Genomic DNA, 12,825 nt, shown 5'->3' with positions numbered 1-12,825 from the left:
AGACACAAAGTGGACCAGAGGCAGGGTGCCAAGAGTCCAGTTTGCCTTGCCATGAGGCCCTTGTCAGGGCCACGGCCACCACGAATGCTTCTCCAGTCAGCCAGCCTGCCAGGTTCCCTGCCTGACCTACACGATCCTTAACCTCGTCCTCGGGCATCACAAGGCGCCGCAGCAGCCACCTGAGACCGGAGGCCCAGAGAAGTCAGGTTCACTGCCCCATCCCACCCGAGGTTACACAGAGAGCCTGGTAAGCTGTAGAGTTGGGTTTCCAGGTCAGACGGTCGCTCAGAATCCAGAGTCCTTGTTTTTGCCTCTGTGTCAAGATCTCTCCCGGGACTGGTCCAGAAGGCTCCTTCCTCCCTCCTTCACCGGCTCCTGCGGGTGACGAACAGCCTCTCATTCTAAAGGTTAATAGGGGATTCAAAAGGTCTGCGGGGCAAATGGCATTCAAAGATAATGGGATTTTGCCATCAACGTTTTGAAGCTGCCTCGTGTATTCAAGATCTCTGTCAAGGTTCAATCGCCTCGATGGCAGGTCTCAGACCACAAACCAGATTCCTATGAAGGATTTTGTAACTCCTTATTTCAAATTATCTCAGGGAAAAAAACAACTTCCCAATGAGTAAGTACATAAAGGCATGCCTCGAAGCTACTGCGTTGGGTCCAGACGCCTGCAAGGAAACTACTGTCGCAATAAAGTGAGCGCATGGATTTGGGGCGGGGAGAGGGGGTCTCCTAGGGCACCCAGAACTTATGAGTACATTAAAAGACTGTCAGTCTAAGGTGCCCGGTGGGGGGGGGGGGTACAGCAGTCTGTGCACCCAGCTCCTAAACACTGTCTTAGGTTAGAAACCACCAGTGGCTCTAGGAGAGAAAGGCAGGCCTTCTAATCCCATAGTTACAGTGTCAGAAACCCAAAGGGGGCAGTTCTACGCTGTGAGTCAGAAGCACTCCCTTGGCAGTAAGTTTTGGTCCAGCATCAGCCTGTGACCCTAGACCAGTTTGTACCCGTCCAAGTTTGTACTGCTCATTCCAAGGGTGGCGGGTCACACCCACCTAGAGGGGCCACAGAAGAAAGGGCCAGCACCCTGCTTTCAAAAGGTCACAACCATGTAGTGTTGCCATCCTGAGTCAGAATGAACTTGAAGTCAATGGGGGGTAGACCGTCTTACAGCTGAGTGCCTATGGCACCATAGCCCAGAACGGTGCACACTTCCCATCACCTTGGGGCATTTACCAGGAAAAGAAATAAGCACTGGAGGATCCTTTTGCCGGAAAGTGCAACCTAGAGAAAACGAGAGTTCTGGTCTCCAGATCCCGGAGAAGCTACAAGTGCAGCCACAGCCACCAGGAACATAGATTCTTACGCTACCTCCCCAAAGGGCAGAGTAGTCTGGGCAGAGAGCAGGCTCACCAGGAACTGCAGGCAGAAAGCTTTCCTTGCCCTTTCTCCCTCCCCAGCAGGCCTAGAACTGCACAGTCTCAGATCACCCTAAAATGACCCTTCGAGAGTAACCTTTGTGAATCCAGAATGGTTCTCTCCACTGCCTCTTCCAAGCCGGTCCCGCTTTGAGAAACCCTGGCTCTTCCTTTATAAGTGAGTCAGGCCAAGGGGAATCTTTTAGGAGTTAGCATTTCTGGAATTCAAGGAAGCTGACAGAGAGAGAGAGACAGAGAGAGAGAGAGAGAGACCGACCCTTAGGCCAGTTTAACAATGGAGTCCTGGAGCCTCAACCTAGAAACTCAGGCACCCGCCCCAAGTCCGTCCCCCCCCCCCCCCCCCCCCCGCAGCTGGAGCTAGAGAAGACAGAGCCTCCTCATAATCCCTAGGGTGCCAGCTAACCACAGAGGCCCCTGACAGGCCCAAGCCCCAAGCCTGAACCTCCCGCTCAACCACAAACCCGCCCTGCAAGCCCCCAGTGCAGGAAAACAGTAACTCTGTGAAAGCAACAGACCCGCGCCTCCCCCTCTGCGGGGACCAGCCTCCGGGCCTCGGATTGGCCGCCTCCCCCAGACGGATTCCCAAACCCAGAAATAGCCCACACGGTTTAAAATGACAGACTGTTCCCACTCTGATGCAACACACACACACACACACACACACACACACACACACACGCACCTTTAGAGAACAAAGGGGTCCAGGAAGAGAAACTACAATGTGCCTCCGCCCCCACCCCCAAGTCAGCCCCACAGCGAAACCTCTAGAGGAACAGGGATGCACAATGCAAGGCACACCCTCAGGTTGGGCTCCTTGGGGGTCGGACGGCTTGGAGACTTTGGGGTGTGCAAAAACGGATTTCTGAAAACACGCCCCTGTCCCTTTAAGGGCTGCGCGTTGGCTACGGCGGTGGCGGCGGCGGCAGGGTCCCTTCTCGGCAGGGGTTCCGGGATCCCGCCGGCTGGGCTGGGCAAGGGTTCCAGCACAGCCCCCTGAGGACCTTAAGGCGCAGCCTGCGCCTAGGTTTGCGGAAACTTCCCTGCGCAGCGTTCGCCGGAGTCGGAGGGGAGCTCTCTGGTGTGTGCCAGCAACCATCATCTAGTGCCCCCACCTTCACCCGCCAGGTAGGTCCCCCGTCCAAAGTGCCCAGGAAGAAAAGGAGGTGGAGGAAATGAGCCTTGGGGGCGGAGAAAGCGCGGAGAAGAGCCAGCAACTTCGGAAAGTCTAGAGGAGGATTCGGGCAGCACAAAGGGACCAAACTGCGACCACAGGGGAGCAGAAGTCAGGAAACGCAGCCGCGGCAGCCAGCCCAGCGGCGAGACCAGAGCCAGGGGGTCAAACCGGGGTGGAGGTGGGCGGAGGTTTAAATTTAGCCAGGTAAACAGAGCCTGCCCCGGGTGGAGGCAGCCCGGGCGGGGCACGCAATCACCTGCCTGCAGTGTCAGCACGCGCCCCGCCCCTCCCCCCTCGGCTGCTGGCAGTGGACGGACTGAACCTCAGGGGTGAGTAGGAGGTGGTTTCCACCTTAAAAGGAGCCTCAGATGAAGAACCCTCAGAGCCGTACACCCTCACCACCATTTGGAGCCCCAATCCCTTTACTGGATTTTTCTGGACTCCTGAATACCATTTGAAGATGTCCAGTAGAAACTAGCCAAAAGAAGCCCTTAAGTCCGGGGTCAGGGCGCTCCTCCCGGTTCTCTCACCACTCAGGGATTCCGATGGAGTCCAGGGGCGATGGTTTAGAAGCTCCTGAGAAGTGAGGCTTACAAAGAGTTACCAAAACAACAGCATAAATAATTTTGCGCATGCCTTGGGTCCTGGGGCTAGAACAGAGGTACCATCCAAAAGACTCAGGAGAAAAATGACAGGCGCTTTGAAAACAAAAGCCTAACTGCAAACACAGAGGGCAAGGACTGTCACTTCCTGGGGATGCCAGGCCACAGCAGTCCAGAAACCACAGGATTATCCTTAGAAGGAAAGATGAGAACAAATCCATCTGATGCCTGAAATCACCAACAACAATTCTTTCCATTGCTACTATAGTCAGAGGAGAGGAAGTTAGGCAGGTGAAGAACAATCTAGGGCTTTTTTTCTTTCTTTCCCTATACAGCATATGGCTCCCAGCAATTTGGCAACAGCCCTTGAACTTATGCTTTGGGGATAGAAAACATTTTTTAGGAAAAGGTTAGCTCAAGCCACTATGAAACCCATGGCAACGTTATACCACCACGTGAACAAGATGAGGGCTGGTTTCAGATACCTTGGGGAAACCCACACAAACACATACGCCAGACCCTTAACCACAGGAAACACAAAAACGACAGGCCATGGAATCAGTTCTGACTCATAACACCCCTCAAGGACAGAGACCTGTCTCCATAGGGCCCCGGAGACTGGACTCTCCACACAGAGAGAGCCACAACTTCCTCCCTCCCAGGAGCTGGCTACTGGAGCCAAGCCACTGACCTTCTGGTGAGCAGCCCCGTGCTTTTAAACACTGTACCATCAGGATTCCCTTTATAGTCACACTCGAAGCCATGAGAAATCAGAGTTTGGGAAAGTAGGAAATCTACAGATGGAAGAGAACCAGTGGTCTCCAAGCCTGGCCGGCAGACAGGCCCTCTGAGTCTCTTTAAGAAGAAAAAGATTCAAAGGCCAGGTGTCTATCACTGCGCCCTCAGTTATTTATCCATCTAGTCCAGGGGTTCTCAGCCTTCCTAATGTGTGACCCTTTCATGCAGTTCCTCATGTGGTGACCCCCAGCCATAAAATTCTTTTCGTTGCTATTTTCATCATTGTCATTTTGCTAGTTATGGATTGGGCGACCCCTGTGAAAGGGTCCTTCAACCTCCCCCCCTCCCCCCCTCCCCGAAAAGGGGTTGAGACCCACAGGCTGAGAACCACTGATCTAGTCCCTTTGGAGCTCTCAGGGGCAAGTGCTGAACTGCTAAGTGCAAGGTCAGTGGTTCAAACCACCTGCTGCTGGAGGGTGGGACGGGGAGGGGAAGAGGAGACTCTCTGCCCCTACAAAGACTGACAGCCTCAGAAACCCTATTCAGGGCTGCTATGAGTTGGCATCAGCTTAAGAGCAATGGGTTGGGTAAGGTCCCTTTACTCCCTTCATCACCTACACGGGTGTCAGCTGTAGCTCCATCTTCTGAGGCGCAGATCTGGCTTTATTTATGCCTCTTTCCCAGAGCTCCTTGACACCCCCCACAAACCCCCCTGAAGTGGCTCCTCTCACAAGTGTACAAAAGAGGTCCCTTTCAGCATTGCCCTTCCTTCAGAAGAGCCACACCTCCTCCACTTGCTATTTATAACCACAAATCTTGTGTCAAAGAAAGAAGAGACACTATGTTGAAATGGAGGAAAAACCACCACTGAGCCTTCCACCTCTAATAGGTCAGTCGCTGTTTGCCAGGACTTGTGTGTGTGTGTGTGTGTGTGTGTGTGTGTGCCTGGACAGACATGCGGGCACAAGTTCCGGGCCTGGCGTCTGCTCATCTATGCCCGGGAATTGCCAGTCTTGCCTAGGATAAGAATCTGTATCCCGTTCAGACCCCAGCAAGGTATGGGAAAGGGCTTGTTGGGGGGGGTCTACACAGGCTGGAAGGGAGCCCTGGTGGTCCACTGTGTTAAGTGTTGTACCATTAAGCAACACAGTGGTGGTTCAAACCCACCAGCACTCCACAAGAGAAAGATGAGGCTGACCAGGGGTGTGAGGGGCGATACTGGGAGAGTGGAGGGTGAGTGGGTTGGAAAGGGGGAACTGATTACAAGGATCCACATGTGACCTCCGCCCTGGGAGATGGACGGCAGAGAAGGGGGGGAAGGGAGACTCCCGATAGGACAAAATATGACAAAATAATCTATAAATTATCAAGGGTTCATGAGGGAGGGGGGAGCGGGGAGGGAGGGGGAAAAAAAGAGGACCTGATGCAAAGGGCTTAAGTGGAGAGCAAATGCCTTGAAAATGATTAGGGCAAAGAATGTATGGATGTGCTTTACACAATTGATGTATGTATATGTATGGATTGTGATAAGAGTTGTATGAGCCCCTAATAAAATGTAAAAAAAAGAAAGAAAGAAAGACGAGGTTGTGTGTTCCAGTAAAGATTTAGCATCTCAGAAACCCTAATTAAGGAGCAGTTCCACTGTGCTCCTATAGGCTTGCTATGGCTTGGAATGAGTGGCAGTGGGTTTGGGCCTATGTCACCTTAGGGCCAGTCATAAAAGGTGTCACTCTAAGCTTTCACTCATGTGAATGCACGCTGGTACTGATCGGTGCTGCTGGCCCTGTGTATCTGTGTGGGGACAGATGTGTCCTCAACCTGCCAAATGGGCTCATTCCTGTAGTCTGGAGCAGATCAGGGACTCTGTAAATTGATCCCACCCCCCAAGTACCAGGCTGAGACTCTGCCCAGGGTAGGGTGGCAGTTACCGAAGGTAAGGCGGCTGCCAGCGTGGCCAGGTGGCAAGAGCCCGGCAGAAGGACCCCAGAAAGAAGGGGACCAGACCTTCCAAGAACAGAGCAGCCGTTCCCACCCTTGGCCTGAGCCGGTTGTTTCCCCGTCTGAAAAAGAGCGCCCCATCTTTCTCTAGGGGCGTTTTACGCTCTCCCACCACGATCTGCAGGCGGAAAATATCTAGGAAATTTGGCTCTGACTGGAGCCTGGCAGATATCCACCAGGGTCCCGGGAGAAGCTGGAGGAAGGGGTCCCTGCCCACCACCCCTCCACCCCCAGGGCCAGGATGTCGGCACGCAGAGAGACACGAGACAACTTGAGTCCCACTCCCGGCTGCAGGTCCTTGCTCAGCGCTTAGGCAGCGGCTCAGGCACCGAGCACTTCTCCCCGAGGTTAAAATGATCCAGATGGGGTCCGCGTCCCAGTCGGATGGAAGCCCAGCGCGGAGGATTCCAGCTGCGCCCGGGCGACCCTGGGAAAGGGCGGGAAGCTCCGAGGGCTCACACTTCTCCAGAACCCAGGGCAGTGCCGAGGACCGTCCCCGGCTCGACTCGCCCGGGGGCAGCCGTTCCCCGGGGCCACCTCTGGGTCCGTCACCCCTCGGGGACCGAGAAGCCGCAGTGGCCGAGCTGCCCGGGGTCGGGCGGGCGAGAAGTCAACCACTACCTGCCCGCGGCCCCGAGCGCGTCCTCGCCGCTCGCCGCTCGCTGCGGGGAGGTGGCAGCTGCGCCCCAGCCCGCCAACAAAGCTGGGGTCCGCGAGCAAACCCTTCCTTGGCCTCGCTCCCATCCCCCCGACCTGACGGGGCTGTCGCCGCCTGGGCAGACCCCGCGCCTCGCCAAGCAGCCCCGAGTCTCCTCGAGGGGAAAAGGGCCGCCGCCCCCTGCCCCCCGCCCCCGCTCCCTTCCGGACCCGCGCGGCTCGCGGCGCCCACCCCCACCCGAGCGCCTGGGGGACGCCAAGTCGGAAGGGTTCGGGGAAGTCGGGGCGGCGGGGCAGCCCGGCGCTTACCTGCATGGCCCGCCGCCGGCCGGGCCGCGCCGACTCCGGCTCGCCGCTCTCCTCCGCCCGCCTCGGCCGCTGCCCGGCTGCGCTCCACTCGGCCGCCCGCCGCCGCGCGCCCCGGCACGGCCCGCGGGAGCCCGGGGGGCGCTCGGGGGAGCCGGCCGCGCCGGTGCGGCCCAGGGCAGACCCCGCTGGCTCCCGCTCGGGCCGCCGCGCCCGGCTCGGCATCCGCGGGCGACGCGCGGCGCGGGCGGAGCGGGCGGGGGGCGCCCCGCTGCTGGGGTCCCGCCGAGGCGTCGGCCCGGACCCCCCGGAGCCGGAGGCAGCCTGCGCGGGTCGCGCCGCGGCCGGCCGGCCACTCCCGGGCCTCGGACTCCGCGCTCCTTTCCGATCCCGGACGGCTCCCCGCGCCGCGCCGGGGACCCCCCGGAGCTCGATCGGTGGCGGGGGTCCGGGCGTCCGGAGCCCGCGCCCGACCAGGAGGGAACCGCTGGGCCCGGGGCTCCAGGCTCGGGGCTCCGCGCTCGGCCGGGCCGCCGTCGGGAGTGCGGGCGCGCGGCGCGCTCCTCCGTGCAGCGCGGGACCCGAGGCAAGTTTGGGCCCGGAGTTGGCTGCGGGCGGGTGGCGGCCGCGGCTGGAGTGCAGGGCCGGCGCCGGGCGAGTGGCTCCGGGGGCTCCGCGCGCGCCCCGCCCCCCGCGCCGCCTCCCCGCCCCCGGCCGCCCCGCCGGCCCCCGGCTCGCTCCTGCCCACCCGCCGAGCCGAGGCACCCCTCCCGCGGGCTCCTCCCAGCCGCGGGGACCGTGACCTCTCGCACCTGCCTGTCCCCGCCCGGGGCACACTCGCCGCTCTCCCTCACCCCCTCCGCCGAGCCGCCCTGACTGTGGCCTCCCGGGTGCGCGCCGAGAGCCTTGGCCAACCCAGGAGGCCCTCGGGCCAGCCCCCCTGCTCAGCGCTGCCTGCCGCACACCCACCGCCTCCGGGAACACGGGCCCCTCCTTTGAGGACCTGGGGCACCTCCTGGGGCCCGGGCAGCCAGGCCCGGGCGTCCAGGGACCCTGCATCTCATTTGGCACTCCTGCACAAGCACCCACCTCCCCAGCTGCGGAGCTGGGGGCTCTGAGGAGAGAGTTACACCAGGATACCAGGCATTTACATCTAGCCCACGCACAGCACACACACACACACACACACACACACACCACACACCACCCCACACCCCCTGTCTTCCTTCGAATCCCCCAAAGTGTGGAGTGGTCAGGTAAGTGTTATTTCCAGTTTACAAACCAGAGGCACCCCTCCCTCCCAGAGTGCCCCTAGCCTAGCCCTTAGACCTCTGGAAACCAGACATAGTGGGGCCACACGGAGAAAAGAAGGCTCCCAGAGGAGCTCTGTCAGGGGGTTCTTAATGGAAAACTGAGGCATAAGAAGTGACAAGATCAGCCTGAAACCACTAACAGGGGTCACTAGACTCCAGTGTTTGGCCTCAAGCAAGACTGAAGTTTAAATACCAAGGTCTCAGGTCTGACCCCTTACTTACTTCACAGCCTCCTGGGAGAGTTGCTCAAGAGGACGCTGAACGGTCCAAACTCACAGCTACCAAGTGGCTCCTGATTCATAGTGACCCTAGAGGACAGGGCAGAACGGCCCAACAGGGACCTCGAGGCTGCAAACCTTTATGTACAGGCTGCCTCTACTTTCTCCCACACCCTGGCTCCCAGGAGCTGCTGATGGGTTTGAACTGCTCACCTTTCAGTTAGTCACCCAACACTTGGCCCACTGAGCTACCGGGGCTCCTCTGGGGGACTCGGAGAATCCCACAGGAGGCAGGCAGGAGCTCAACTTCCGCAGCTGGCCCCTGTTGCAGACTGAAGCAGGGCTCCAGCACCATGGCCACAGCTTTATCTGCTCCACCCTGAATACCCAGGGCCTCCCCTGAGTGTATAGGAGGTGGCCCTGCTACAGAAATGGCCTTAGCGCAGTGAGAAAAAAGAAAGAAATCAACAGTCATAAGCCAAGGCTTTGTCTTTTTTTAATTAGTAACCCGGCAAGGTGACAGCCTTTCCCTTCCTTGGTGATGGCTTCCTTTCAGTGGGGGAAGGGGCAGTGGGGAGGGTCAGCGCCTGGATGGGACCAGGACCTTAACACATTGCTTGGACAATAAGGCGCTATTGTCCGCTGGGTTTTACAATAAGGAAAGTAAGCTCCGTTATAGCCAAATACCGGGCTAATTAGAGGGAAAGGCTTACTTGGAATTGTGCTGGCTTAGGCCGGAGGTGCTCTGTGACTTTTCTCACCTCAGAGTGAATGGGGTTTACTAGACCAGGTCCAGCAAGAGTAGATGAATGGCCCTTAATAGTCCTGCAGGCCTGCTAGTTCAAGGCTTTCACTCAGGGGGCAGATGGGACCCTGAGGGGAGTGGGTCTCCAGAAGGCATCAAAGCTTTTGAATCCAGGTTGTGGAAGTACAAAGAGGCTCAGTTCCTCTCCTCCTCAGAATAAAGCAGGGGCTAGGGTTTTTGTAGGAGGCTGAGAGGAAGCCCATGTCCGGGAGGCCCTGATCATTCCAGAATGCAACCCAGAACCCTTGGGGATTCACTTCAACGCATGTTTGTTGAGCGCGCAGAGCTAAGACCCCTTCCCACCCTCAGGAAGTTTGGACTCTAGAAGGGAGAGTCCAAAGGGAGAGTGTGGAAGAGTGGAGGCAAACCTCTAGAACAGCGGTTCTCAACCTGTGGGTCTCGACGACCCCTTTGTGGGTGGAACGACCCTTTCACAGGGGTCGCCTAATACATCCTGCATATCGATATTTACATGATGATTTATAACAGGAAATTAGAGTTATGAAGTAGCCATGAAAATAATTTGATGGTTGGGGGTCACCACAACATGAGGAACTGTATGAAAGGGTCGCGGCATTCGGAAGGTTGAGAACCCCTGCTCCAGAAGGATCAACAGAGGGGTAGCTTTGCTCGGTCCAGTTCAGGACTTGGGATGAGAGCAGGTAGCCAGATGGCAGCACCCACCCCCTCTTCCCCCACCCCGGGCACCTCCCATCCATCATCTCTGCCCAAGATGAGTCAAAACTTGTGGCCCAGTGAGGGAAGCTACAGTGCCCCCAGGAAAGACGCCTGCGGCTGAGTAGCTGGGAAAACATTTCAAGAAGGAGACAGAGGAGACCTGGGCCGGATTCCCAAGGGAAGTGGTGTGCACCCCATTGCTTGAGTCACTAAACAACCAGGGAAGCTATATCCAGCCCCAGAGGCAAGTACGGGTGGGAACTCACTCGGACAGACCTCACCGTGTTTTGTCTGTGATTGCTGGGTGGGGTCTCTTGCCTTCTCCCCCCAAATAAAGCATACCCCAGCCTGGCATTTGTGGTTAGGCAAGAAGAAACAATGGGGGGGTGGCCTGGGGGAGCTCTGGAAACATCGAACAAGCCTTGCTCGCTGTACTGCGAATCCCTTTCTTCCTCCTGCTCTTTCCCTCGGAGGCCATCAGCCTCACAAGTCAGACCAAAGCCCAAACCCCACCCCCTGCCATCGAGTCAGAGCGACCCTGTGCCAGAGGCTAGCTGCTCTGGAGGGCTTCTGAGACGGCAAACCTTTGCAAGAGCCGAAGACCAAACTCACTGCCCTCAAGTGGATTCCGACTCATAGCAACCCTACAGGACAGGATAGACCTGCCTCTATGGGTCTCTGAAGCTGCAACTCTTTATGGGATTAGACAGCCTCATCTTTCCCCAAAGAAGCAGCTGGCAGGTTCAAACCGCTAACCTTGTGCTGACCAGCCTAAGGTGTAACCACTATGCCACCATGACTGCTTTTACAGGAGCAGGCAGCCTCGTCTTTCTCCCACAAAGTAAATTGGTGGGTTTGAACCCCCAACCTTGCAGATCAATGCTTAACAGACTGTACTACCATAACTCCTTTTCTCCAAGTCAAGAGAGTCTAACAAGCCCTGCCTAAAAGAGTCAAAGAGAACCGAGTCTCGGCCACTTCCTTAAGATCCCAGTGGCTGTCCTTTTAGCCGACTTCTGTCCTTCAGCATGTTTTTTTGTCATGGCCAGGTGCCTTCCTAGCGGTTCTTGGCAGATCCAAGAGTAGAACTGCCCCATAGGGTTTTGCCCAGTGACCTTTCAAACAAGACGAGGCTTGTCTTCAGCGGCTCCTATGGGCGTGTGCAAGCTGCTGGCCGTTCAGCTAGAAGTTGAGCGTGCCACTCCTTGCACCACCAAGGATTTCTAAGCCCTGGTGACCTCGTGGTTATGCACAGGTTGGCAGTTTGAAACTACCAGCTGCTCCTCGGGAGAAAGACAAGGCTTTCTACTTCCGTACAGAGTTGCAGCCTCGGAAGCCAGCAGAGGCAGTCGCTCTACCCTGTCCTGTGAATCTGAATGGACTCCGGGGCAGTGAGTTGGGTTTTCTTTGAGGGACTCTGCACGCTGCCAGTTCATTGCCAGGGAGCTGCCAGAAAGGTAAGCGGGAGTCAGAGGAGGGCACAGAACAAGAGATCCCGCCGCTGGCATCAGACGGGTCTAAGCTGAAAGCAGAGACTGCCTGAAAAATGTTTACTTGCGTTTTGTTGATTGTGCAAAGGCATCTGACTGTGTGGATCACAACAAGCTATGGGTGCCATTAAGAAAGAGAGGGATTCAAGAACACCTCAGTGTGCTCAGGCGGAACAGGTACCTGGACCAGGAGGGAATCTTCCAAACGGGACAAGGGAATGCTGATTTTAAATACATGATTTAAAATCAGGAAAGGGGTGCATCAGGACTGCATCCTCTCACGGCCACCTTTCATCTGTATGTCGAGCTAATCATCAGAGCAGATGACTCCCCTCCCCCCACTTTGCTTGCTGGAAGTGAGGGGGCTCGGAGCACGTGCCTTCTACAACTCAGTATAAAGCAACTCCAAATCCTCAAAGCGGGACCTGCAGGTAACGTCATGATAAAAAACAGAGAAAAGATTAAAGTGGTCAAGGATTTCTTCTTGCTTGGATCCACAGTCAATGCTCTTAGAAGCAGCCATCAAGAAATTAAATGGGGGAAAAGAGAGAGATGAAATGACACTACATTAGGTGCTCTGGCACCAAGGACCTTTTCAGAGCGGTGAAGAGGATGCTACTCTGAGGACTAAGGGGCACCTGACACAAGTCACAGTCTCTTCAACGGCCTCCTGTGTAGGTGAAAGTTGGACCTTGACTACGGAAGACCGAAGCAGGACGAATGCATGTGGACGATGGTGCTGGGAGGAATACTGAAAGTGCACGGGCTGCCCAAAGGAGAGCCACAATGCTCCTTAGAAGCAAGTATGTTTCAGGAGAGAAGAGTCATCATACTTGGTCATGCAGATGGGCAGCATATAAAAAGGATCCAGCAAGATGGACGGACACAGGGGCTACAACCATGGGCTCGGACCTAGGGACGCTTGTGAGGATGGCGCAGTCCCGGGCCACGTTCCGTTCTGCTGCACAGAGGGTCTCTGCGAGTGGAACCAGACCCAGGGGGTCCCAGCAACCCCCAGGACTTCCAGTTCGTGCTAGGGACTGTTGCTTTTCACTAACCTTGTCACCACCCCCAGGCCAGGAGGAAGGGCTTCCGGTGTTGTTGGGGAAACCTCACTCCACCCCATCTGCTTCTGCGGTTCCTTTCAAAGGCTCATGTGGGATGCTCACAAAGCTTTTGGGTGAAACCAGCCTGATGACCTAGACCAGAGCTGCGTGAAAGCCAGGGCTTCCCTATTCCTACAGCTCCTTCCCACATGGGCCCCTCGGGTAGAGTGGGTCGTGTGTGGGCTAGTAGTTCGAAACCACCAGCTGCCCTGTGGGAGAAAGATGAGGCTGAGGATTTCTACTCCCACACAGTCTCAGAAATCCTCGGGGGGAAGTTATACCCTGTGAGTTATTTCCCAA

The 12,825-nt window shown here is 56.8% G+C and overlaps 1 protein-coding gene and 1 long non-coding RNA gene across 3 annotated transcripts in view; one reads left to right on the top strand and one right to left on the bottom strand.

Moving 5' to 3' along the window:
- Positions 1–7,056, bottom strand: part of WNT5B (Wnt family member 5B) — a 127,254-nt gene extending 120,198 nt beyond the window's left edge. The window contains exon 1 of one of the 2 annotated variants that reach the window (XM_075552250.1): positions 6,919–7,056. In XM_075552250.1, the coding sequence (XP_075408365.1) occupies positions 6,919–6,924 (6 nt within the window). In that variant the 5' untranslated portion in view covers positions 6,925–7,056. Of the gene's footprint in view, positions 1–1,516; positions 1,645–6,918 lie in introns of those variants that run through there. The other variant, XM_075552252.1, reaches the window with a different exon arrangement.
- LOC142450393 (uncharacterized) overlaps positions 2,394–12,825 on the top strand; it is a 59,049-nt gene continuing 48,617 nt past the window's right edge. Inside the window, exon 1 of the long non-coding RNA XR_012784934.1 lies at positions 2,394–2,565. This is a non-coding gene — a long non-coding RNA (uncharacterized LOC142450393). The remainder of the gene's footprint in view (positions 2,566–12,825) is intronic.

The sequence above is a fragment of the Tenrec ecaudatus genome, chromosome 6, assembly GCF_050624435.1.
Source record: "Tenrec ecaudatus isolate mTenEca1 chromosome 6, mTenEca1.hap1, whole genome shotgun sequence".
Taxonomy (NCBI): domain Eukaryota; kingdom Metazoa; phylum Chordata; class Mammalia; order Afrosoricida; family Tenrecidae; genus Tenrec; species Tenrec ecaudatus.
This window is presented reverse-complemented; position numbering and strand designations above follow the sequence as displayed.